Source organism: Dromaius novaehollandiae, chromosome 21 (genome assembly GCF_036370855.1).
Source record: "Dromaius novaehollandiae isolate bDroNov1 chromosome 21, bDroNov1.hap1, whole genome shotgun sequence".
NCBI lineage: Eukaryota > Metazoa > Chordata > Aves > Casuariiformes > Dromaiidae > Dromaius > Dromaius novaehollandiae.
Genome location: NC_088118.1, coordinates 6,956,953 through 6,983,835, shown reverse-complemented (window position 1 = coordinate 6,983,835; position 26,883 = coordinate 6,956,953). Strand labels below are relative to the sequence as shown.

General features: G+C 43.4%; 1 protein-coding gene across 8 annotated transcripts in view; it reads left to right on the top strand.

Moving 5' to 3' along the window:
* PRDM10 (PR/SET domain 10) overlaps positions 1–26,883 on the top strand; it is a 48,049-nt gene that overhangs the window by 16,751 nt on the left and 4,415 nt on the right. For 7 of the 8 annotated variants that reach the window (XM_064524319.1, XM_064524320.1, XM_026097245.2 and 4 more), the window contains 18 exons: positions 541–660; positions 1,661–1,868; positions 2,259–2,500; positions 3,626–3,829; positions 5,911–5,983; positions 6,614–6,731; positions 7,702–7,831; positions 10,317–10,544; positions 16,001–16,348; positions 18,263–18,418; positions 19,403–19,582; positions 20,406–20,516; positions 21,603–21,803; positions 22,392–22,535; positions 23,093–23,263; positions 25,062–25,202; positions 25,805–25,973; positions 26,608–26,720. In XM_064524319.1, coding sequence (XP_064380389.1) covers positions 541–660; positions 1,661–1,868; positions 2,259–2,500; positions 3,626–3,829; positions 5,911–5,983; positions 6,614–6,731; positions 7,702–7,831; positions 10,317–10,544; positions 16,001–16,348; positions 18,263–18,418; positions 19,403–19,582; positions 20,406–20,516; positions 21,603–21,803; positions 22,392–22,535; positions 23,093–23,263; positions 25,062–25,202; positions 25,805–25,973; positions 26,608–26,720 — 3,057 coding nt within the window. The remainder of the gene's footprint in view (positions 1–540; positions 661–1,660; positions 1,869–2,258; positions 2,501–3,625; positions 3,830–5,910; positions 5,984–6,613; positions 6,732–7,701; positions 7,832–10,316; positions 10,545–16,000; positions 16,349–18,262; positions 18,419–19,402; positions 19,583–20,405; positions 20,517–21,602; positions 21,804–22,391; positions 22,536–23,092; positions 23,264–25,061; positions 25,203–25,804; positions 25,974–26,607; positions 26,721–26,883) is intronic. The other variant, XM_064524321.1, reaches the window with a different exon arrangement.

Sequence of the window (26,883 nt, the reverse complement as noted above, 5' to 3'; positions counted from 1 at the left end):
GTTAATACACCCTTTTGTTTCTATGATGCATCTTGGTTTGCTTGAGGAAAAAGAAACATAGGAAAAGGGAGGAGACACCTCTTGGGATGTTTTGTTTGTTTATTCCTCTCCCCCAAAGGACAAAGGGAAAAAGGAGGAAGAAAACTTGGAGATAGAGGAAAAACCAAAGACATCAGTTGACTAGCTTTACCAAGAGCTAAAGAGCTCGTTGCACTTGTTGCTTTCTAGCGCAGTTTGAATTCCAGGCTGGATAGGAGCTTAAGTTAAAGCTAAACGTGAGAGATAGGAGATTGGAAAGCTGCAAAAGCTAGAAGGAGCTTTGAAGCCTTTCCCTTTGTCCCAAATGCTTTTTCTCAGACTTGGATGTGTTTGGATCTGCAGGTTTTGTCTGAGCCCATCATCCCTACTAAAAACACCCTTAAAATGCTGCAGTTTTTGGCCTAGTGTAGGATTCCAGGGAGCTTTGCATGCAGGGCACTGCCCGTATGTAAGTGATGGATGGGAATGATGCAGTGCTAAAATGAGTGCCTATAATTTTAGGTAACTGTGCTCTTGCCTGCTGCTGCTCAGAGCATGAATCCCACCAACCTGTCCGTGCTCGGCAACGTTGCCGAATCCCCCCAGCAAATGGCTCTGGAGCAGGGTCCACAAGCAGATAGAGTAAGTTGCCAGGCACCCTTTTCTTTTACATGTAAAAGTACACTGATTTCATTGCTCCATTGTCTCAGGTGATGAAACATGTCTGGGGGATACGGGAGGCGATGCAAGAAAGTTCTAGCATAGGTTTGTACTGTCTTTCATAGTCTCATCGTGGAGCGTGTGGGTTTTTTTTAGGAGAGATCATGTAGCGAACATACAGAGGAGCCTGTTCTACAGATTGTTCTGTCTTGAGCAGCCGCCTTAAAATACTCCTTTCAGCTTCAAAAATCAAATTTAGCAGAAGGCGTCACTCTTGACTGTCACGTAGGACTGATTTCCTCTGTGTCTCTTTGCCACTCTCTTCAGTTTTATTGTGTATGGTATTTCTTGTTCTCTGAGAAACCCGCGTGAGTGATGGAGTATTCTGTGCATACACATCCATTTATTTTTGCTTTCTTTGTAGGGAAAGCGAAGGAAAATCGTAATTAAAATTAGAGAATGCAATCCCCTTAACTGTCCTCCATGTCTCATAGTTCATATCGAATCCTGGTGTTATCTCCTCCCTTATCGATCTCTACATGTGTGCTCTGGGGATTGTTTTCATTTGATTGTACGATAGGAGACAAAAGATCATGTGCCAAAGTGCAGGGTTCTTGCACTTTTACTGAAGAAGCTAAAAATACAGCTTTTAGGCTCTGGATAATTTCCACAAGCACGAGTAGGGCCTGGGCTTTGTTTCAGAGCTCCTCTGATTTCAGTTTGCTGTCCTGAGAAATCGGTCCCTGTCAGGGTAGAGCAGGTAGCGATGCAGAGCTGTTCTGAGTGAGACTCTGAGCAGCAGGGATGTGAAATGTCCCTCTGCAATCATTTATCATGCAGTTTCCCTTGCCCTTCTTTCCATTACCAAAGGAAATAGGAAGAGTAGACTAGCAGGAGCTTTCACTGCTTGTCGTTGTGAGAGTGCGTTTTTTCCCTTCTGAATGGGGAATTGACTTTGACTGTTTGACTGTTTTGTCCTCAGGCATCGCTACCGGTGCATAACCAGGTGTTACCTCCTATGGAGGCAGTGGATGGTTCTGACCCTTTAGCACCTCTGCAGAATCAAATGGGAAGGATGGAAACAAAAGAGGAAGATGACGAAGATGAGGATGAGGAGGAAGATGGGGAAGACACTGACATGGATGAATGGGATCCAGATCCACCTCGACCTTTTGATCCCAATGATCTGTGTAAGGATATCAAGAAGTGTATAGTGTATTAGCTGCCCCTTGCCTTTCTTCTCCCCCTTCCCCTAGCCCATTAGTAAATGGAGTTAAAGACCATTGAGATTTTAGCAGTGATAACCAGTTCCCTGAATTCTACCCAGAAATGTATACTCCTGTTGGGCTGCCTCACTCAAAAGACAGGATTCTCTGTTAGATGGAGTCTCCGAGCAGCTTTATTCTTTACTTTGCAGAAAGCTGCCCTGTCTAATGTTTTAAAACATAGACAGGTATTGGAATAAATGTTCCTAGAGCTGAGTCAAAGATGTTTAGAGAAAGAGAATGCTGTTGAAATGTCTTTTCTGAGCTGGTGCCTGAATACCTGCCTGATATTCGTGTCCTCTCTTTGTGTTGTAGGGTGTGAAGAATGTAATAATGCGCATCCCTCTGTGTGTCCAAAACACGGACCGCTGCATCCAATCCCAAACCGGCCCGTGCTGACCAGGGCGAGAGCCAGCCTCCCCCTGGTGCTGTACATAGACAGATTTCTGGGAGGTGTGTTCTCCAAAAGGCGTATCCCTAAACGCACACAGTTTGGACCCGTGGAAGGACCCCTGGTTAGACAAACTGAACTCAAAGACTGCTACATCCATTTGAAGGTGGGTGTGTGTATGTATGTATGTGTGAGAGGGAAAGGGAGAAATTTGCCTAAACTTTGATTTCCGTGGGTTTGAATCTGTTGCTGTGACTTGATGAGTTACTTCACTGGAGATCTTATGTTATTCCCATCTCTTACTGTAATTCAGCAACACCCAGCTTACTTTGACGTGAAATCTACTGCTGCTCATGTTGTTCAGGGAGACACAGTCACGGTGAATATTGTGGCATTATGGTGTTATGATGTATAGGACTCATAATATTGAATGCAGTGAATCACTCTCACATGGGCTGAAGCAGCATCTGGGCATAAAAATAGCTGCTCTGTCTCAGGATGTTTTGCAGGCGTAATTTTGTGTCACGCTGTAACTTAAGTTAAAAATATTTCTTCCGCTTTCCCTCCTTCCTCCCCCAGGATGTAGGGGAGAGAGGAGAGCCCCTCTCCTCTCGCCCCCACCGAGTCTGTTTGCGCGAGGTAAAATGGATTTGACTAGCTTCGATCCGTTTATTTACTGGTCTGATTATAGCGATTGGTCCTTTATTTGATGGAGATAAGGTACGCAATCCCTAGAGGGACCAGTGCTCTTAAGACAGTGCTTCTATGATGGTTGGTGTCCAACAAGGAAGTCATGACCCCCGGCAGATTCACGAACCCAACAGAAGTTCAGTAACAGAGGCAGTGCCTCCAGCTTGAGGTGGTGTCATGAGCCAGGAAATAAAAGGAAAAGTGGGGCTGCCAGTAAGAAACATCTGACAACTGATGCCATAGAGCCTACTAAAGCTCCATCTTCTCGTGCCTCATGTATAGTTGTGTGTCAAGTACTGAGCTTGACCATTTTAATGAATGCTTCTTCCCCTTCAAAAGCTGTGGAAGGGCCCACCATGTCTCCCTAGCTAAATTGGTATCAGGTTTTAAGTATTTTCCTAAACGTTGCCTGTTTCTGAATCCCTGTTAGCAAAGGAAAAATATCAGCTATGCCTTTGTTGCTTTCCTGATGTAAAAGTTGCTTAGTCACAAAAAGGTTGTGGGGATTTGGGGTGGGCAGGGGGGAGGTCGGTAGAAACGCAAGATGTTTTGAACCTGTGGTCAGACAGTGACTATTACATGTAATTGGATTTTAATACAGGTGTCTCTTGATAAGGGTGACAGAAAAGACAGAGATTTGCAAGAGGACTTGTGGTTTGAACTTTCTAGCGAGGCTCTTTGTAACTGGATGATGTTTGTGCGTCCCGCTCAGAACCATTTGGAGCAGAACCTGGTGGCGTATCAGTACGGCCACCATATTTATTATACGACAATTAAAAACGTGGAGCCCAAGCAGGAGCTTAAGGTATGGCATTGCACATGTTTGTGACTCATCTTTCCAGCAATGGAGTCAAACCTTAGAGCTGCTATGTAATAAGTGCATCTCCAAGTGTCAGAAATGATTGCTGTAAATAGGTGGAACAATTTGTTAGGGTCTTTTATTTTCTGTAATAAAGCATACCGTGGCCTGAATCAAATGTCAGTGAAGTCAGTAGTCAGCCACTGACTTAGAGAATTTAAGTGGGCTTTGGTTCAGACCTTAAATGAGGAAGTTTAGAAGAAGAGTATGTAAATGATTTGTCTGTCATTGCCATGCTTTGCAGCACATACTTTGCAGATGCAGTCTAACTTTTATTGCAGCAGTCTTGTTCTCTTTAGTTCTGGATGCCATTTCCTGTTAGTTCTGTGTGCCCTTGACTTGTTTTCTGATGCCTTAAGTGATATGGTCTCTCACTTTACCTGTCTTTTCTGTTCCTGGAACTTTTGCAACTTTGCGAATGGAAGATTATAACAAATATTGTGACTTCCCTGCGAGTTACTTTTTGTTCCCTCTAGGAGTGTTTTGATTACTCTAAACTCAAAGCAGGATGACTGGCTGAGATGGCCTTCATTTTGAATGTCTTTTTGGGAACTGAGAATAACAGAAAGACTTTGATATCAGTAAATTGTTTGTTCTTCTCTGAATCCTTTTTTTTTTTTTTTTAAACACATACATTACAACAATTTAATTAAAAAAAAAATGTTTTAAATTCACTTTGCTAAACCAGGAGAAAGCCCTGTCTGCACACTTGTCTCTGATTTTAAAGAGTAGGGTGGTTTTTTTTGCTTTCTCTGAAATCAGTCCTGAGTTTGCTTAAGCTAATCACTAGAAATCTGGTTAATCCATTCTAATTGTATCCAAACATCATTTTTCAACTGCTTTTAAATCAATTTGAAATCAGACTTTAATTCAATCTGTGCAGACCTGCCTGTGGAAGCACCATTTTTCTTGCTTCATGTGTTAGCAGTGCCTTTTGGGGTAAAATTAGTTTGATAATTGGAAGTGAATTACCCAGGCTCTGTAAAGTATTTTCCTCTCCAAGTCAACGTAGGGCATTCGTACAGATTTTGTTGAAAGACTGAACTGGGTGGATCCCTTAGTTCAAGCTGTGGGATCTTTTGCACTGCGGGACAAGTGAATAGTCTAGAAGCTCCAGGCTTCCTTCTTTGGCCGGCTAGTGAGATGGCTGCAAAGTAACACGTACCTGCTCATGAGTCTTTGAAGGAAGTCAGAAATGTCACTTATCGCTGCTGTGAAAACATCTGTGGTCAGTCCAAGGTTTAAACTTGCCCAGGTTTTTCGTGCTGAAAATCTGTTCATGCCTCCTTTGAGTAATGTCTTTTATGTTTGAGCCTTTTTAATCAAACAGCAAGATAAGATCAGAAATGATGCAAGAATTCTCAGTTAAATGTAAGCATCTGACTTTAGGCTCCAATAATCTTTGTTGCCTCTTTCCTAAATCCCTCTGCTCATAAGGAAAGTGGGTCCAGCCTGCTGCAGCCTGGCAGTTGTTTGTTCTGGGAAGCAGAACCATATTGCTCTAATCCTTCAGAACTTCAGGAACACTTTAAATGAGTCTTTGCAGACTGTGCTGCCTATTGCGCATTTAAAGAGAGCAGGAAAGAAAAGGGAAATCCCCCGAGTCAGGAATTTTTCCTTTCCTCATGGTACATCTACCCCAGCACGTAACAGTACTTCGCTGGCATCCATCCTTTACAATCCAATGGTCAGGTCTGAAAAGATTAATCTTATTTCCTTTTGAAGTACTGGTAGCCCCGTGTGAGATGAATGCTCATATTAGGAAGCTATACCTTAAAATTAAATGGATATGCTTTCTAACCAAAGCTGTTTTATTCCTTAGCAGAGGCGTATTGATCTCAATAGGCTTTATTATTGAGGGCGAAAGGAGCAATGAGAGTTAGGGGTTGAGGCAAGCGGAGTCCATGTAGCGCTTAAGGGGGGGTGGGGGGGGGGAAACAAACCAAACCAAAAAAATTTCCAATGAATTCCCCTAAGTTCTGGTTTCATCTAAGAAAATATTGTGTCATCTTATATGCCTGCTCCAGGTGTGGTATGCTGCCTCTTATGCAGAGTTTGTGAACCAGAAGATCCATGACATATCTGAGGAGGAAAGGAAGGGTAATTTGGGCTTTTCTCTTCTGTTTTTCCAGGTGATGGTGGCAATGGTTGGGTTTTTAGTTTGAAGTATATGGCCTATATAGTGCTCCCAAATTTCTATTAGGTTAAGAGATATTATTGGGCTGTGTCTGGTAACACTTTTCATGCTAGTATTACAATAATTTAATCTTCCACCTCAGTTTCTGGGAAGCATTATGTTGCTGCTGGAAAGAGGTATGTTTCCATACTTGATGTCCTAATATTGCGTCTGGTGAATCTATGTGCAACGGCTTCAGGTTCAGGAATTTCTGTTAACGCCTAACTTATGTCAGACACGCGATCCTGTAGGTGTTCATCCATACAACTTCAGGGAGATTTTTGGAGTAAACTGTTTCAAGGAGTGTGAATAATCCTTGCAGATTTTCCTCAGTGACTTTTTTGTCTTTCTGCAATCAGCTGTAGTCATATCACAGTGCAGAGGGGATAAAAGCGAAGCTAAATGGATGTGTGCTGGGTATTCTGCAGTCAGTCTAACCTTCAAGGGAGAAATATGGCCCGCAGAGGACAGAAAGGCCTGGAGGAAAAAAAAAAAAGAGGCGTTTAGCTGGTGGTGACTGAAATGCTGTTATTGACATTTCCAATTGAATACAGTTCTCAGAGAGCAAGAAAAGAACTGGCCGTGTTACGAGTGCAATCGTCGTTTCATGAGCTCAGAGCAACTCCAGCAGCACCTCAACTCCCACGATGAGAAGCTGGACTTCTTCAGCAGGTACCGAAAGCTTAGCTTTGTCTATCTACCGCTGTGGTGCTTTTCCAGACTTGAAGAAGGAGCCTTTGCCCTATGGGTCTTAACAGGCCGACTTGGGTAACCATGAGAGAATGGTTCAGCTCCAGAAGGCAAAAACGTAGCACCAGAAAGCTGATTGGCATAAGAAGCTTCATGAAAATAGTAGTTTGAGGAGAAGCAGTTTGGGGGAAATGAAAAATACCCCATTAAAATCGGTGAAAGGGTTTTTTTGTTTGTTTTTGTTTTTGGTTTTTTTTTCCTAATGACTTAAGTAGGGGAAATATTTCAATATGTGGATGGTTCTCAAATCTGTCCAGATAGAGCTCGGAGAGCAAGACTTCTAGTGCTTTGGCTCCCCACTGGGCCAGAAAGCCTGTTTATCCTGACCTATTAAAAGCTGAATCTAGAAACATCCATCAGGGAGCAGGAGACAATGGTGCCTGCTTTTTTCTGAAACTTAGCAAGAGGCTGGGGTTTGTTTTGTGTTTTTGACATAGAAAATTGTTCCCTTCGGTCTGCTGCCTGACATCCATGGCTACGTGCCTTTTTGCGGGGGCATATTATGGCTTCAGGTTTTAAATTTGTTTCCTTGTGCACTCGTTCCATCTATCTGAAAATGCTTTCCAGCATGTCATACACTGGGGTGTTGGAAGTAGGAGAGTTGCCATGGCAGAGGACTTGCTGGGAGCCAGTAGTCCTCTCATTCCCATGTTTACTGAAATAAATATTATGCTCTGGGCTTTGATTTCTCACAGAGTGCAAAATAAATATGTACTAACCAGTACCCTGTTTTTTCGCTGGCAGAATTTCTGCAGGTATTATTACTTGCTACAAGCCGTTGTTACTCAGTTGAATGGGTGAATGGTGATTGCTAAGGAGGAACGTGTAAAATGAGCGCAGATTCCAAATCCGTCTCTTTTGTCTCTAACCTGGCACACTGTGTATTCTGTAGAGCCAGAGGCAGAGGTCGTGGGCGAGGAAAGAGGAGGTTTGGACCAGGCAGACGCCCGGGGCGCCCGCCCAAATTCATGCGTATGGAAGTAACCAGTGAAAATGGCGAAAAGTGTGAAGAAGGGACACAGGTATATTTGAGGATGGGAAGGAGAAAAAAAATGTCATGTGGGCTATAAACTCTCTTCTAGAGGGATTTTAGGCATCCGGGCAAATGGAGGACGTACTTCTGATTAAAACCCAAGTAATTTTTGTTCTTTTAGCCATGATTCTTTGTCGGGGAGCACACTACTTAATTTCCATAAAATCACTTGCATTTCTACAGCAACTTTCATCCCAAAGCACTTAGCAGTGGGATGGGTTATTGGGGCTGCTTAGCAGCATCACAAAAGTAATTTAGACAGTTAAACTGTAATGAGAATTTAGGTTAGTATTTGCCCTTTCTGGAATGTGAGGTCAAAGTCTGCTCTTATAACTCTTCTGGTAGAGTTACATCAGTTTAAGCTATGCTTGTTTAGGAGGTTTTGTTATAAGGAAAAGGTTCTACTGTAGGCATACTTACTGCAAAATGTTCTCTTGCTAGTGGCTGTTGGCTATATTCTGTAGGGACCTAACGTGATGCATTAATGCAAGTTAAATGCTAAATTCTTTCTGGTGCTGACCGTGCTTAGGGTTACCACCATGCCCCCTTTATGAAAGGTGCAACGAGGGATCAGTGGCTCAGTTTTATGACTTAGCTGAAAGCTGACATCTGGAGCAGTAATTTTCCTCTGGCATCTCACTGGGGCATGGTTCAGTGCTGACTCAGAGGGAGGAAAGTATATGTTGCCGATGAAGGCCTGTCGCTCATCTTCTCAGCGTACGGAATTGCCCTCGATGTTGCATTAAGTGCAGACGGTTTCAAGCAAGATTTCCGTCTTTGCAAAGCTGGCACGACACGGGCCAGCTCCATTTAGACAAGTAAGCGTAATGCTATGCCCGAGCTATTAACTCCTGAGAGATGGGACTTGCTGGGCACGGTCCCGTGCTAATGTGTCTGAATGGCCTCTGGACTGGAGGTGGCTCACATCCTGCCAGCTTGGAGCGTGGTCCAGAGTTAGCTCACGTGCGTCTGTACAGTCGGGTGCGGACATGGTCGTGTCTCGAGGCCTTGGAGGTCTGCCCACCTCACTAATGACTAGGAACGAGTTCATCTGCCTCAGTATTTGAGAGCTGGGGTGTTATGACCGCAGTTAAGTGTCAGCAAGTATGCTGAAAGGACAGAAATGCCGCGGTCTACTAAACGAACATTAAAGGTATGTGGACCTGTTGTATTCAGTATTGCTGAGATTGGGTAGGAGAGAGTCCCGTAGAAGGAAGCCACGCTGAAATCCAGGAGTCCCGCTTACATTTTTAAGCGCAGTAAGAGAGACTTTATGCCCTCAAACTCACGTTAACTCAGCTTAATGCTGTGCACTCAGCACTGACCTTGTTCAGCTTCCCTCTGCTCTTTATTTCGGAAGAGACTATCGTCATCATCTAGCCTGACTTCCATGCTTAGCCCTTTGAATTTTCCCAGTTATTCCTATCTCTTTAAAAACACTGGAAGTTTGCCACCTAGACCAGAACTGGACCTTTGGCCAGTAAATCGCTTTAAGTCTCTGTCCATTAAGCATTCATCGTTTATAACAGCTGCTCTCCTGGCAGCTCGGTCTTTCTTCTCCCACACCTGCTTTTGTACTGTGACAGTACCAGCCTTAATTTGATATGCTTTTGGATCTCTGTTTCTTTGCTTGTGCTTTTACATTTCCTTAGCCACATTGTAAGCGGTTTCATGTAAGGGTCAACGGTTTGTTGTTTTGGATTTTTTTTCTTGTAACAGTGGAGCCTTCCATCCCAAAGGAGTTACTGGAATTTGTAAGGAAAAGAATGTAGGTTTTGGCATGTGCTTCCTGCTCCCAGCACCCTCCCTTTTCTTTATGATAATGCAGAAAAGGAGGAAGACAGCTTTGTTGTGTGATAAATGTAAGTGATGTATGCAGCTGGGTAGATGAGAGCATGCAGAGCTTGGGAACAGGGTAGTAAAAACACAATACACAATGTAATGATCTTGTTTGTTGCTCTCTGGTTCATCACTCTGCTTAGTTTGTTAGAAAGGGGAGCCACTGCATATCAATGCATGATACTGTTTCAAAGTGACAGCAATTTCAATGAGACAGCAATTCCCTGCTTTTCCCTCGAGGCCTGGTCTGTGCTAGTCATTTTGTTCTCAGAATTTCTCACAGGTCAGCCTACAGCATCTCTCTCTGGTTATAGCAGTGATGGAGTCACTAGCGTGGAAGAGTTTGCTGCATGTTAACAGCTGGGTCGTTCCGATTGCTTGTGCCTAGATACAGGCAATATGGCCAAAACAGTGTCGCCTATCTGCAGCACTTCTTCCCTAGTACTCTGAATGTTGCTGGAGGTAGAAGCGAACTGCTGAGAGCATCAGTGGAACGAGGTAGAAGAGTTAGCATCAACACAGTTTGTTCGTAGCTCGTGCTTAAATATGTAGAAATCTTGTTGTCTGAGTATTATCAAAGTGTTTTTTCAGTGGGTGGGGGGAATAATCACTGGTTGTATGATTTGCGATTTCAGGACTTGCTGCATTTTTCCAGCAAGGGGCAGTTTGATGAGGCCGGACAAACTACACTGAATGGGCTGGAGCAGCAGGAACAGACTCCAGTGCCATCAGAGACTCAGTCGGCACTGGATCAGCAGTCAGAAAGCCACCCGCTGCAAATCCAGCCGCAGCACGATGAGAGCACGGTGCCTACGCAGAGCACCATGACGGCAGATGACATGAGGCGAGCAAAGCGTATCAGGGTAAGCAAAGAGGATGGGGGCTCATGTCCTCTCTCACCTTCTCAATGTGCTGTAACCCGGAGAAGGCTGGACCTGCCAGCCAGGACCAGCTGGCCTCTTTCTCCTGCTGTAGTAGCCATGTCCAAATCCCGAATAAAGCATTTCATTCCTAGCAAATTTCCTTGCTCTGGGACGAAGACAAATCTCATGTACAAAGCCAGTATCTCATGAGATGCTAGTGAGAACTGGCCACCAGTTGGAGCTGATTCAATTCCAGCACAGTAATTCTTTCAGAGAAACGCAGTCCATCCAAGCTGGCAAGCAGGAGTGCTTCAGGCAGCCGGCTGAATCATGGTACTGTGGCACAGACTAATGGCTTGTTCACAGCACCATCTGTGTCTCTCAGAACTGTTGCCTGGGAAATTGTTGCCCAAAAGGAACCACGACCTCGATTTGGATGTATTTACGTGACAATGATGATACTTAATGATAAAATCCTTTCTTGAGGTAGAAAACCTGCCTCTCTGAGATGAAAACCTGTGCTAAGAACTTTGTGTACCGACAGCAAACACTTTGAACTTGAGCTTTGTGTCAGTTGGGTGAGCTGTGGGTTTTTTCTTCTCTACTGTGTGTGGGAGGGAAATGATTCAAGCAAATAATCCTTCAAGCCATGTAATTGTGAGATGGGTTTATTTAGCCTAAAAATCTTTTTCTTTGTCCTCCATGTGTAAAATTTTGATTATAGAAAGGAACAGCTGCAATTGGGGTGAGACTTCATTTTTAGGGGATGAGAAAGAGGATTAAGAATTGAGTAACTGTTCCTTATAGGAACATGTTGAGCCAAATCTTGCCCTTAGTTTACAGCAGTAGGTGTGCAAGTCTCGGAGTGTTGTTACGCCATACATACAGCAGCATATCTTGGCGGAAGAATTTGGCTCAGACAGATTAAGAATGCAGCAGTTCTAAGCATGGGAAGTGCTTATGCTCTCTGAATGGCAGGTTTCTACCAGGAATTTGACTTTCATATGTGAAAGGCTTGGGGGATTTTTACTGAAGGTATTGAAGGGTGCGTAACAGAGGACAAGGACAGATGCTGAGTCTTTGGCAGTAAGAGCAAGAGCATGGGTATCTAGTTCTTATACGTGACGTGTCACAACTTCCACAGTACAAGGTTGAGGCCTGGGTGTGATGGAGAGAGACTGTGTCACCAGTTTCCCCAAACTTTTGAACTTGAGATGTAAAGGTCTCCTCTTAAACTAAATTTGGGAAGATAGGGAAGGAAATTTGAAAATTACTCGTTTAGCTTTTGTTCCCTGGAAACTTATATTTGGATCACAAATAAGAGGAGTGCAGTGGTGGTTTAGTCCTCAGTTACATGTTTGTATTGGCAAATCCCCCCAATTCCCGATACGTCTGGAACTTGGGTTCAGCAGAGTCGTGGAGATGTTTCAAGACGGGGCACCGGCAGAATGGCATGTGGATGGTTGTGGAGCACCTGCCCATATCACATCAGACTGAGCAACGAGAGCTTGAGATAAGAGTAAAGTGGGAAGTATAACCTTTTAACCATTGGAAAAAAAAAAATCGCATCAGGTTATAGCACCCTATCAGCACTTGATCCTCAATGGTTCACAGCACTTTTTTATAATAGCATGCAATTAATGTTGTAAACAAGCAAACAGTCTGTTTTAAAATGTGTAATATGTCACTAATTTCTAAAGAACAAGTAGGAGGTCTTGATTATGATCTGGACCTACGTAGCTCTAGTTTCCATGTTACTCACATAGGATTTCGTTTCTTGGAAGCAATGATTTTCTATATTGCTGTATTCTACTCTAGAGAAACTGTAAAGTAGTATGGAATCTTGCTGAATTGCTTTAGTTTTGTTTGTTTTTAATGTTTAAAACAGAGTGCAAGCGCTCAGAGCTTCACTAGTTGGAAATGTGGAATTTTGGTACTTGAGTTCGAGTCCTGATAGGATCAGTTAATTTTTCAGCATCTGCATTACAGCCTGTGGAATTTACTTGGAGATCAGAGCTTAAGTACAGCAGTCTTGCCCTTGGTGTTTGAACAGAGATACACTCGCCCCTCAAGATACCCCTGTAGGGAAAAGAAGGGCATATTATAGTCCACAGCCAAAATGGAAGAAGAAAGGAAAAAAAAAAAAAGCACTTTTTTCCCCCCAGCCCTGTGCAACATGCAGAGCACCTATGGGCTGATTTCAGAAAAGCTTGCATTGCCACATTGCTCTGTTTGTATGCAGACCTGATCCTAAAATGTTGATGACTTCATGTAGGTGACTTCTTTGCTCAGGGGAAGCAGCTGGCAGGTTAGGGGTGTGGTTTGGAAAGTACAGTAGTTTCCTTCATGCTGAAAGAAGAAATGTAGCAGGCTGTATAATGCAGGGTATAAACAGTAAGATGAGGCTAAAAATATCCCTACTCCTCAACTTTCCACCCTTCTAATCCTTGCCCTATTGTTACCCTGCCCTAATTATTCCCTTGTGCTAACAGCGTTTCATTCTCGCTGTGGCTCTGCAGCGTGCACTGCATCATTACTAGCCAACTGTCTATCTGAGAAAACATGAAAGGTCACAAAACACCTTAAAGATTATCTGTGGTTTTTATCTTTGCCCTTTAACTCCCCTTGGGCAGCCATTAACTACGTGGTAATCTTGAAGATCTGCTTAGTGTTTCCTGAGGCAAGACTCCCATTGAGAGTTTTGCCTAAGCAAAGAGTGAACTCTAGCTTCAGGAGCTGGCCCGAATAGTGACCCGCAGAAGCGTGACTATTGCAGAAGCCAAGCCTTCTGTTTTACGGCCCATTTCATAACATAAGTATTTTTCTCTCCCTCAATGCTGCCTGCTCAGCTGGAGCTGCAGGTAGGTTTGGGTTGGGTTTTTTGTTTTGTTGGCTTTTTTTCTCCGCTGTATCTAATCTAGTGGTACGTAACAGCATTGCCTTCCGTGCCATTTTTGTCCAACTTCTGTTTAGCATCTCTTGACCGACCCCTCATTATCAACTGTCACATTCGTTGTTCTTTTAAGCAACCGATGTCTGGAACCAGGTGTCAACTGAATAACTATGTGCATTCTTCTAGTGCTCTTCACACTGATTAATTGAGAATTTAAGGTGAATATTATAGGAGTAAACTACTTGGATGTAACACTATAATATCCACCTTAAAGCTCTGGAGGATTTGTTTACACAATTCTTTGCACTGGATCAATGTTATCAGTTAATGAGACAACACTTAGTTTTCTGTTTTTATGACCGATAGTCTAACCAAAGAGCAGTAAAAGGTTTCACCCTTCTGCAGCCTTTGAGATACCACTGGGACTATTTTGATTTACATGGTGTAAAACTCTGGCCTGTTACCTTACTACTTGGATCTTTTGAATCTCCAGCAGCAAAATACAGTAATAGCGGAGTTAAGATCATGAATTGCATCTCTTTAACTGTATGGTTTATTAGGATATGCCATAGTTAATGGAAAATTATATACCCCTGATTTCAAGCAGCACATTAATTTTTACACAGCATGTGTCTATTCAACTTGGGGTGTTACTTAGAGTAAAACCCTGCCTCTCCCATTGCCTCAGTTTCTCCGCTTATGGAATGGAGAGTGGAGATGACAGCAGTTCCTGGGAGGGCTCACTTGAGGCTCTCATCTGAAACTGTTCACACTTTGTTTTTAAGATAGTAAAACAGTTGCTCTTGTGTTCCTGTTTCTGGATTGAAAGTATAGGTTTCCCTCTGCAGTTCAGATGGTGAAAAGGATCATTCAGGTTCACTAATTCAGTCTCTAGCACAGCATTTCACAGTATTCCCAAGCTGTTCTCTGATGCCAGCAGAAGAGCTCCTAGCTTTATTTTCTCGGTGTCAGCTGTTTGGCACACACTTAGGGGACGCAGCAAATGTCAGCCCAGACGTTCCCACAAGAAAAGGAGAGAGGAAACCAGGGAAATCTGTTTGCTGTAGTCCTGTGTCTCATGGAGAAATATGTAATGTTGAACGTGTAAGCATAGGTGCCAGCAATGTTCTAGCGCTGTTTCTCTGGCCATCATGATGTAGACTGTGTGTGTAACGTCTGAGAAGAGAAGGCAACGGTAAAAGGCAGGATGCAGATGTTATTTTGGAAAAGAGTAAATATTCCTCAGGTTTCTTACAGAAAAGTGGCAATATCACAGACTCCTTTCAGTATGGTATGAGTGCCATAGGGTAATATGGGATTTCATATGTGCAGAAATATGACTGACTTGCACCTTTGCAACTAACCAGCATAAAAGTCTGTATGTGATATTGAAATGCAGGCTCAGAGCACAGTTGGCTATTTCTGCAGGCAACGTGTCCAGCAGCATCTGTTCCTCCAGCAGACAGCGCTGGTATCGGGAATGGAACGGCTACGTCGCACTTTTCAGAAGGAGAAAGGGAAGAGATAAGAATCACAAAATGTTACAGAAGAAGTTGACTGGAGGAAAGCGTGCACTGAGAGAAATGGGAAGTGAGAGGACAAATTACACATAGTAGAAAAGAAGGGGAGGAAAACAGAAGAGCAGCCTAGCAAATGAATATTTGCACAACCCATATTATACTCAACTTGCGATATTCTTACAAATTTCTTGCGATATCTAGAAAAGCAATTTCAAGTTTGCTTGTGTACAATCAAATACCCTTTGAGTCGACAACAGAATTTATCAGAGTTCCCCTTGATTTGGCAAAACTGTGTTTCTCATTCATCTTTCTTCTTCATTTTCAGACTCTCATACTTGACATATGCTTAACGGCAAAGTTACGTAGATTGCTCACAAGTTCCTACCTGTTGCTCATAAACCTGCCATTCTGCCCCTGCTGTAATGCTTTGAAATTCTATTCCTCTCATCCATAATATCAAAAAGGCTTAGGTCGTTGCAGCACCTCTTGAATGTATATCCCACCAGAAGTTTTCCAGGCAATGCTAAACCACTGCCGCACATCTCTGCGGTGCTCTTTGTAGAAGCTGACTTCATAACGGGTGGTGCAGGTCTGGAAGCAGTGCTCCTCTGTGATAGATAAGGCAGTAGCTCACCCTTTTTTGTATGGTGGCTGAACTCATGAGCCGGTCCTGAGAAATCAGTGGGAATTGCAGCTCTGTTCTCAGGCCCGGGCTTCTGCATCAGAGAGGATTTAGTTTCACTTAGCAGAAAAATGCCATGCTAGAGATGAAATTAGCTAAATGTGTTAACTAAACAGAGGGCAGGAGTTTACAGACTCCTGGGTTTTGTTCTCCTCGCTCGGTGTGTAACTGCAGGTATATCCCTGAGCTTCTGTCTGTCACAGCATCTCCTTCTGTAAAATGAAGACAATATACATAGCTCAAAAGAGCGTATTGAAGTTTAAGGTCACTGATGTTCTGGCATATTTAAGCTTGATGGTATTTGTACGAGGAATGTATGCGTATAATAAAAACTAATTGTTTTCTTGGATGTTTCTTTCAGAATGCAGCTCTTCAACATCTGTTCATACGGAAATCTTTTCGCCCGTTCAAATGCCTGCAGTGTGGGAAGGCCTTCCGGGAAAAGGACAAACTGGATCAGCACTTGCGGTTTCATGGACGGGAAGGGAACTGCCCTTTGACCTGCGATATCTGCAACAAGGGCTTCATCAACAGCAGCGCTCTCGAGAGCCACATGAAGTTCCACATGGACCAGAAAACGTACTCTTGCATTTTCTGTCCCGAGTCCTTCGACCGCTTGGATCTGCTCAAAGATCACGTGGCCATCCATGTCAATGACGGCTATTTCACCTGCCCTACCTGTAAAAAGCGCTTTCCAGACTTCATCCAGGTGAGATGCAATACTGATTTGGAACGCTGCCTTCCAGGTCTCTTGCAGACACACTGTTAATTTTTCAGTACTGTCTCTGCATAATACTGCATGTCACTTCACTCTCACAAGCTAAACGGTACCTGTATCAGTCATAAATGAGAAAGGAGGCGTGACCAGGCATGGCTAGAAGTATTCTTATTTCACTGAAGCTCTCTTTCCACTAAGTCATCAAATGCAATACTTCAGTCTGGCATTAGAAGGCTCTGTACTGTGGGAGGGGCAGTCCCTGGGATAACACCTGAAACAGAGGTCCTAGCTATTTCTGGTCAGTATAGACCCATGTCACAAAAAACTGTCTTGCTGGATGATGCAGCTTGTACCCAAATATGCCCTGTCCACTGCTTTTGAAACTCTGAATCAAAAAAAAAAAGAAAGTTGTTGAATGCTGTACAAATGTATGTATATATTTTTTAAATTCTGTGGCTATTTGTGTCTCAATATTTCATTTTGAGTGCACAGGAGAAATGCTAGGGCTGGTCAGTATAGTCTGCTTCCTGACTTCCTCCTGGGGCTTCATCAGCTGGATACTTTATTCCTCCTTTTCTCTGCATGCTGCTTAGGAGAAGGTACACTGGAGTAGTAGGTAATATAACTACTTGGTGCAGAGCCATTGAAGAAGATCCTTAATAGAATTTAAGGATGCTGCATTCATGTTCAGTAAGAAAAAATTTAGACCTACCATACGGATATTGATTATGTTTCATATGGACAAAGAGGTTGATGTGTGTCACTAAGCTGCTGTGACTTAAATTGAAATGTAGAAATCCAGTTTATCCAGGAACTGATAGGCTATCCAAGAGGCTAAAGAAGAAAGGATGGGGAGGCAATTTATTAACATAATTCCCTCCCTGCAAAGAAACTTTATCTTCTCAAGTGTTGGACAGGGGAAAAATGTCGATGATTCAGCAATATGGTATCGCAGCATACTTCCCCATAATTTTTTCTGTGAAACTGATCAAGTCACAAAAAGTTCCTCCAACTTTTTTCCAGTTACTCAGATCTATTTTAGAACTTAAAATACTCAGAATTTGAAAAATGTAGAAATTAAAAAATAAATTAAAAATTTAATTTAGAAATTAAAAAATTAAAAGAATTTTAAAACCTCAGAATTAAAAGTTTTTGTTTGTTTGTTTTAACTTAGTGCTGTATGAACAATAAAGTCTAGTCACCAGAAATCACTACTTCTGGAATACTCCCATGTTGAAGAGAGAGAGAGAGATACCAAGTTGTTCCGTGTAGGATCAGTTTTAGAAGACAGTAAAGATTTACTTAGAGATCCAATTCTTGAACAGTGCTGGGGTTTAAAATGTGAAACCTCATTAGTTATTTTACTGGGGGGTAGGGAGTGGGACTAGATGTTTGAAGAGGCAAAGGATATTCCGAAAGTATGCAAAAGTAATTGCCATTCAGGAATGCCATATAAATGACTTTCTCTAAGTTTTTTGCCAATTGTAATTGCCAGATCCTTCTATCTGACTGAAAGAAATTATTCCTTGCATTTAGCTTACTTGTAAGTGAAGTAAAGATAATGAACATCAGATAAGCATGTTAAGTCAGGGATGATTCACTAAAACCAATACATCATGGACTGTTTTGTTGCCCACTAAGTGCTCAACTGTGCAATTGCTGATGTCTTTAAGAATAAGTCCTGAGGAAATCAAATTGTCCATTCAGATTTGTAGCAAAGAAATGTCATGGCTTTGCAGAAGCCATTGCTAAGATCTCAACTGTTTTGATAAACTACTAAGCCAGAGCAGATGTCTGCCAGAGCAGAACTGAGAACTGTTTTTTGCTAAGAGTTCCTGAGACTGTTTTCCTGTGCAGTGTTCTCTTCTTGAATAAATTGCTTTTTCCTATGATCTGCAATGCTAGGTGAAGAAGCACGTACGCAGTTTCCATTCAGAAAAGATTTACCAGTGTACGGAATGTGACAAGGCTTTCTGCCGTCCCGACAAGCTGCGACTCCACATGTTGCGACATTCAGACCGCAAAGACTTCCTGTGCTCCACATGTGGCAAGCAGTTCAAGGTAAGATGACTCTTGACCGGATCATTGCCAATACTGGTGGAGAACAGCATTCCTTACTCCCCTTCAAGTCGGTAAGTTTGCTTTCTCAAAGGTGGAAGAAAGCAATGCGTGTAAACAGGCTAGACTTGCCTGCAAGTTGCATACACTGCTTTGTGTAGTGTGTGAGTTACAAGATTCATTTGTGATAGATTCACCCCAGCATGCTCTGTCCTGCTCAGATCTTTCTTTTAATAAGTTAATTTAATGGCAAGGACAGTTTCGTCTGCTCCTTAAGACCTGGCATATTATATAACTCAGCTGTTGAGTGCTTGGGTTACATTGCTTTTATCAGTTTAGTGAGGAAAACTTCTTGCTGATATTGTTGGATTAATGATATTCCTGGCTGAGGTGCCTGTGTCTATGGGAAGCATCTTGTTAACACGTAATGTCCAGATCACTTTCCAGATCCCTCAAGAATAGATGGAGCAGGCTGTGAGCCAGGTAAATTGTGGTGGCAGCAGCCTGTGCCTGGTTGTTTACTTGCCTATAAGACCCTGAGGGGTTGGAATGGACTGAGGGGTGAAGAAGAAGCCCCTTCTAGATAACATTTCCAGAAAGGCTGGACTGCATCTGGACAATAGGTTTAGTACCATTGTGGGGTATGTGGTTCTCCCCGGTCCAGAGCATAAGTGATGCAAGTAGCTGGCCTAACAAAGTTGAGCATCAAAGTTGAGAAAAACCCGAGTGGGAGGGGCTCATTCTCACTGAGGTCACTCGATTAGTATTAGCTTGGCGTCAGCTTTTGTGGCTGAGCAACCTCAGCTTGATTTGGACTGTAAGCCTAAACCTTTCAAAGGGTTCCTGCTGAGCTATCCAACCCTGAGCGCTGGAGAGGAGAGGCCGAAGAGACCTCTGAACAAGTTGCACTGTAGTTCCTGCTTGTACCAAGTAGTAAGGCAGAAAGTGGTGGTGATGCTTCTTTCTCCCCAATTGCTCTACCTGTAGAGGAAAGACAAGCTGCGAGAACACATGCAGAGGATGCACAACCCAGAAAGAGAGGCCAAGAAAGCTGATCGAATCAGCCGCTCAAAAACCTTCAAGCCTCGGATAGCTTCCACCGACTACGAGAGCTTCATGTTCAAGTGTCGCCTGTGTATGATGGGCTTCCGCCGGAGGGGGATGTTGGTAAGTGTTCATGTGCTCTGGCTTCTCTTACAAAGCTTCTGTACTCCATTTTGATGAGTAGGTACAGACTAAAGGTGCAATTCCAGCGGTTGGAACAAAAGGATGCTGAGAGACTGAGAACTCTGCAGCTGACCTGAGTGGGTTTGTTTTGTTTTCAACCTGTGTGTCTGCGTGTTCTCATAATCTCTTTTATCTTTTTAGCAACTGTGTGCCTTTACATATTTCATTGCCTGTCTTGTATGACTGCTTCTCACCACCATATTGTCTCAACAGTATGTAATGCTGATTGACATGCAATGCATTTCACAGAATATGAGATGAATATATTGCATAGTTCAGCTGTACTTTCTCTCAGCTTCTGTGCTGGTCTTTTTTTCTGTTCATTTCTTTTCTCTTTCTCCTTGAGAGGGGCCTCTCCTGGCCATGCCCTGTCACTGCCACTGTGGAAGGGTGTTTGCAAATAGGATCCCTTGCTGCATGTTTCATGAGGGTTGTGATCTCTGCTAGCGGAGGCCTCTTTGGGCAGAAGTTCTTTACAGTTGTTACCCTGCTGTCAGCAGCAGGGGAGTTCCTGCAGGTTATTTTCCCCCTTCCCATCTTGCTTTGATTAGAGAAAGTGTAAATGAGATGCATGAGGACCAGGTTGACTTTCAGCTGCTGACTGAGAGGGCACAATAGCCGTGGTGACAGTAAATGCTTCGGGTGCTGCTAGTGAGCATCACTGCGGTTTTGGTTTGGCAGTTACCCATGTGTAGGAGAAGAGGCAATTGCTTAGCTTCTAGCTGTAATATGCTCTCCTGTACTCTTTGTTTCTTTCTCTTAGGTGAATCATTTATCAAAGAGACATCCAGACATGAAAATAGAAGAGGTGCCAGAACTCACATTGCCTATCATCAAGCCCAACAGAGATTACTTCTGTCAGTACTGTGATAAGGTATGTAAGAAAGTCACCCCTCAGAGGGTGGCTTGGTTCTAGACCTGTATGCAACCAGTTTGTGCATAGGAACATCTGGCTTTATAGCTTTCTTGAGAAGCTTGCCAGCAGCATTTGTGCCAGCACTGCCTAAAAGGAATGAAGATGAAATGCGCTTAGGCTAAGGTATCTGGATGCTAACTGAAGATTTTGATTCTCCTTTTCTGCCCTTTGTCTTCTGAGTTGGTAAAACTTAAATACTCTGATCCAGCAAGCAGTGACCTGCTCTTAGTCCTGTATCACTATCTGCAACTCAGTGACTAAGTATTCAGTCTACCTGTAACTTCTGAACACTAACAATTTTTGATTTCCTTAGCACTTCTGAAAGTTAGTTTCTAACACCTTTCATTTTAAGCTGCTTGCTTAGTCACATGTCAGTAATTCCCAGTGTTCAGGGAAGCCTGAGTCGTCTTCTGTACTGCCTTTGTATTTCTGTTCTTACCCTCTGGCCTTGTTTTTTATGTATGTGGACCTTAACTTATCGGGAAGTGTTTTCTGACTGTTCTTATCCTCAATACATGCTCCAGGGGTGCCTCCTTCCTTTTGTTTAAAGAAATAAATATATTTTTTAATAATACTATGCAATGGTTGTTGATGCGCCTACAGAAGTGAGAGTTAAAACAGGTTTTGATTGTTGAAGGCTATTAAAACTTTATGATGCTTTATGCAGAAAGCCATCATATCAGCTGTCACGATAAATTAACCCTGAACAAATTCCAGCTTTGGTTGTTTCTCTTGACACTTCACTGTCAAGTATGAGGCGAAACAGATTTTCCTATTCCCTTCCTGTCCCACTTTAATGCTTTGTTCTGGCATACTGCATGCTCTCAAATGGCTTTTGTATCCTACACTAGAAGGAGTTGCTCTTACAGGCTGGTTGAGCACTGGGATGTGTATGTGTATTCATGCCTTATGTTGTGACTGGGGATATATCCAACCATATTGTCTAAAGCGACATGCAGACTTTCCAAATAAAGATAAATGGTATTTATTTTCTGCACTGCCATCAGGGTTATGCTATTCTCCTTCCAAATCTTTACCCTGCAGGTGTACAAAAGTGCCAGCAAGCGCAAAGCACATATCCTGAAGAACCATCCTGGTGCTGAGTTACCTCCAAGCATCCGCAAGCTGCGCCCTGCAGGCCCAGGAGAGCCAGATCCCATGCTCAGCACCCACACCCAGCTGACGGGCACCATAGCCACTCCTCCAGTCTGCTGTCCTCACTGCTCCAAACAGTACAGCAGCAAGGTACTGGGGGTGTCTCCTGGCCTCGGAGCACCGCCTCTCCCCGGCGATGTTCTTCCACGGTCACTGTGATATGTCAGTCCACAAGCAGAGCTCTCTTATCCTGAGTCAGAGTGCTAGTTCCATGCTGTGCGCTGACAACATGAGCACAGCCTGCTAATTTTATGGCAAAGGTTCCTTAACCGGGGAGCATGAGCTTGAAAGCGCAAACAGAAATGTGAACAGAGCGGGATCGCAAATGGGAAAGCTTGGAGACTGCTGACTGACCCTGTTGTAAGGGAGAGGGGTATGGAAACAGAGTGCAGAAAAAGGAGCTTTTGGAAAAGTTCCCCAAAATATTTAGCTGTGCTGAAAAAGTTTCTGGGCTGTGAAGTTTGGGGCAATATTTCAGTATCAGATACTCTAACTAGCACAGACTTCATGACCTTTGTGTTCCCTTCTTGCTGACCCGAGCAACCCATGGTGTGAATCCTGATGCTTTCTTGCTGAGGGAAAGCTTAAAAGCTGCCTTCTGCATCACTGTTTGATTTCAGGTGGCCCAAAGCTGAGTTGCAGACCCTCTCTCTAATGCTCTTTTGCATCTCTTTGTAGACAAAGATGGTACAACATATTCGCAAGAAGCACCCGGAATTTGCTCAGCTCCCTAACACGATACATGCGCCACTGGCAACAGCTGTCATCAGTTCCACTCCTGCTGTTCTAACCACTGACAGCACTACCGGAGAGACTGTTGTGGTAAGGATGCAAGAAATGTTAAATTGGGCCAACGGAGGGAAGTGAACAGAAAAGAAGCCCTCTGGTGTAGTAGTGCTTTGTAAATCTGATCAGTTAGGTGTAATTGTCTTTACACGCTTTATAAATATCAAGAAGAGTTATCAAGAAGAGCATCGCAACTGGCCAGTGAGGAGGAGAGGAGGAATACGTTTGAGTAAGCAGTCTTCCTTTTTGACCTGGAAGCCACGACTTGACTCTTTCCAAGCGCATGATTTTTGTTGTCAAATGGAATATTGCCAAGCCAGTAGATGATAATCATTTTATAATTATCGTATGTTAAGTTAACCCTGAATGATGCTGACTAGCATCTAGACAGAACAGAGCAAATCCCAGGAGTCTGGTCATTGCCTGTGACCTCATCTGCCATGATCTGCATATGCTAAGCTCTTGTAAATAAATGATTAGTCTGACTGGCGTAAGTGAAGCCTGAGGGCAATGAAATAACTACAGGCTTGCAAAAGTATTCAGCCTAGTAGACAATATGGAATGATGTTCTCTGCATCTCTCCCCCTTCTCAGACAACAGATTTACTGACCCAAGCGATGACAGAGCTGTCCCAGACCCTCACAACAGACTATCGAACTCCTCAGGGAGATTACCAGCGAATCCAGTACATCCCTGTGTCTCAGTCGGCAACTGGCTTGCAGCAGCCTCAGCATATACAGCTGCAGGTTGTTCAAGTGGCTCAGGTAGGTAGCCTGTCGGGGGACTTCATGTGCTTTTGAGCCCCTCCATATCAAGCCTGCACTTCCCTTGGGGCTGTGGTGGGAGTGCTGTTAAGCTGCAGTTATTAAAAAGTGCTATGACAAAAACCACTCTTGGACATAAATGGTTTGATAATGCATAGGGTTCCCATCATAAGCACTGTGTCCTGGGTATAGGTGGTCCTGCCAGTCTTGGTCAGCTTGGTGGAGGCATGTTAACGCAGTCCTAATTTAGTTCAGCCTGTCTGGGCAACTTTGCTTGAATCCATCCCAGGCAGTTTGTTTTTTTTTTTTATTTTCTGTTTGGTTTGATTTGGTTTGATAATGTCCAATGCATAATGTTCAAGGCCGGCCTTACAGAAGCATCGCCTCTTCCCCACAATCATTCACACAACATAAGTGTCATGCCTCTTTTCCAAGGTATTGGGCAGCCAGTGACATCAAGCTTTAGAGATATTTTTGTCATTTAAGACCTGAATTTCTGCACTTTGTACCCAGAATAAGTATAATGTGCATTCAAATTTGCTTTTTGTTACTTGTTGCCCAAGTGTCTTCCTTCTGTTGTAGAGGAATATCTGCAGTGGGATGTGCAAGTTGTTTTCCTTTGGAACTGTTGCCTTTCTGAGGAGGCTTCCAGCGAAGGGCTCAGTTATGGCAATAATCAGTGTGATACAGACATACCATTTTGACCAGATCCATAGTGGCATTTAAGTGTCTAATTTGTAGATTGTACCTAAGCTCCTGTTTAAATCGGTTACTAGAATAGGACCAAGACTGCTGACTGCTTCATGGGAGAAGCCAAGCAGCTATCGGGCAAAGGCCGTTACAGGACAGGCCGTGCAGCAACTAGCAAAGTGGGTCAGTGGGTGACCTGTATTTGCAGCTGCGAGGACTAATTTGTACTACCTTGTCCTCAGTGAGCCAGAACCAAAATTTGGAAGTACAATAAGTGTTTGCTTTCCCTTCATATTATCTATTAGAAAATTCATTTTCTGTGGCACTCAACAATCTCATAAAAACAGAGCATAACTAAAGTAATGGAGCTGAGAAAATCATATTCAGGCAGCCCTGAGTAAATCACGCTAGCCTTCGTGTCTGTTATCCGTTGGATGAAGCTGAAATTACCATGTGTTTGTATTTGAATCTGAATTTCAGTGTTTTCTCTTGCCCCTTGTTGTAAATTTGCTTACAAATTTGGTTAATAATGGCCTAACCAGTGAACCCAGTTAACACTACAAGTACTGATTCCTGCAGCTAATAGTAATTTTATCAAGATCTGAGGCTTGTAATTAAATTATTGTAATTGCTATCATTAGCAGGTGTTTTTTCAAAAAGCTTTTAATCAGTAAGACTCCAAACATTCTTTTCTTGATATAGATCTATATCAAGCCATGCTTTTGGATATGCAGCTCTTGAGTATGTATACATTACTTGGAAGGATGCCTACGATGGATGGTCCAATAGTTGTGATGCTAATCTAGTTTTTCCCTGTGCTTCTGTTCAGGTCCAGCATCTGCTGGACCAGGCAACTTAAATGACCTAAGGCAAGTCATTTCCATTGAAATCACTGAGATGTAGCCATCTCCGTGCCTTTGCACCCGTTAAACATACTTCTCTATCTCACGGGAATTCAGTGAAGGTAAATGCAGCTTGATCAGTAGTGCTCCATGGCCCCAGTAAGGCTCGTACCCCATTGCTCCAGATCTTGTATGACAGAAGAGGTTTACATGGCTGCTTCTGCAGAGAATTTGAAGTATACAGCTCTGCTTTGGTTTTCCTGCAGGCTACCTCACCTCACCAGTCCCAGCACTCCACAGTGGACGTCGGGCAGCTTCACGATCCCCAGACATACACCCAGCATGCCATCCAGGTGCAGCATATCCAGGTCACAGAGCCATCCCCAGCAACTCAGTCGTCATCGCAGGTATGCCACTCTTCTCTTTCCCTACCAGTCTGCTCAGCTGGCATATTGCATGCACTGATGTGGGACAGACTTCTGTAGCGTTTAGAGTACCACACACTGACTGTCACATGAACATCTTTGAGATTATTGAGTAGTTGCCACATGTTCCTGGGTTTTTTATACGAGGTACAGAGAGATGGCCAGGAATGGACAAACTTGCAGCCATTTCTGGTTAAGGTTAACCAATTGAAAGATATAAATGAAAACTGGCATTCCTCAAATATGTGGAGTTCAGCTCTCACTGCTGTGTAGCGTTTAGCTTCTGATCTAAGTTCTCTACTACAGACTTCTTACGTAACCTTTGGCAAGTCATGTTGCTGTATTTCAGTTTCTGGTCTGTGCTTAGAGACCACCCAGAGAAGCAGGTGGGAGGAGAGGGAGGAGAGCTTTGCTATTCTTGTGCTCAATATGTTAAGAAATCCCCTATTTTCCCTTGATAACAAAGATCCTTATAACGATACAGAGTAGTGCAAAATCCTGAGCATGCTGGAGAACACTTTTTTTTTTTTTTTTCTTCCTTTCCCCTCCTCCCTCCTCTCTCCTCTGTCATGATGGCTTTTTAGGTTGGTGGTCAGCCATTGAGTCCCTCCTCACAACAATCTCAGCAGGAACTCAGCCCCTCGCAGATGCAGACAACTACATCTACCCAAAACCCAGCCCTCCAGCAGCAGCAAGGTTCTTCAGTCCAGCACACGTATCTTCCCAGCACGTGGAACTCATTTCGGAGCTATTGTAAGTGTCGGCAGTAGCTCTCGCTGGAGCTCTGGCTAGTATGTGGAACTAGTATATTGCCCATTTCTCCAGCTACCAAATGGGATAGTACTTCTAGAGTTCATGAAGCTTTGTTAGTATGCATAAATGTCTAGGAAGATGAATAGTTTTATTCAGATGAAACGGTTGTACAAGTCTGCTTTACCATAGGTCCATAATTATCTGAGGTGTGGTTTTGACAGGCAGACTAGGTTCTTTTATTACAAGGATCTTGCGTTCAGCAAGAATCTGTGTATTTGTTAGCAGCTTGCTCAAATTCAGATGGGTGCTTGAATCATACAGAAGAGGGTGGCATGAAATGACTACCTCTGTCCATGCAGCTCTGGATAGTAATTTGGGGCACCTCTTTTTGGAGGAGAACAGGATGTGCTTTGTTAGCTGAGGATCCAGTTCTTCATGTGCATGTTAGTTGACATAATTCTGCTGAGGCCCATAGAGCTATGGGCTTCCTACTACTTGAGCTTCTACTCAACAAGTGCTGTTGTTTCAGGCTCTGGGCTTGTGTTACACCTGTGCACCTTTGTCATTGTTGTCTTTCAAGGTGGTCTCTGAGTTTATGACTGAAGGTCTTGACTTTCCAATTTCCATCTTTCAGCATCTGAGATTCAGATGATGGCCATTCCCCAAGGCCAGTACGTGATCGCAGAGACAGCTGTAGGTACACCTGTCACGACTGTCAACACAGGGCAAGTGAAAGCAGTTACCCAGGTAAGGAAAATGATGGTGGTGTTTTCTTTTCATTTTGGTGTGGGGTTTTTGTTTGGGTTTTTTTTTTTTTTGTTTGTGCCCCCTCCTCCCAGTAATATATCAGGCTTAAAGCCTTCACTTTGAAGGTTAAAGGAATGCCAGAAGGATGATAGGGGCACAGAGA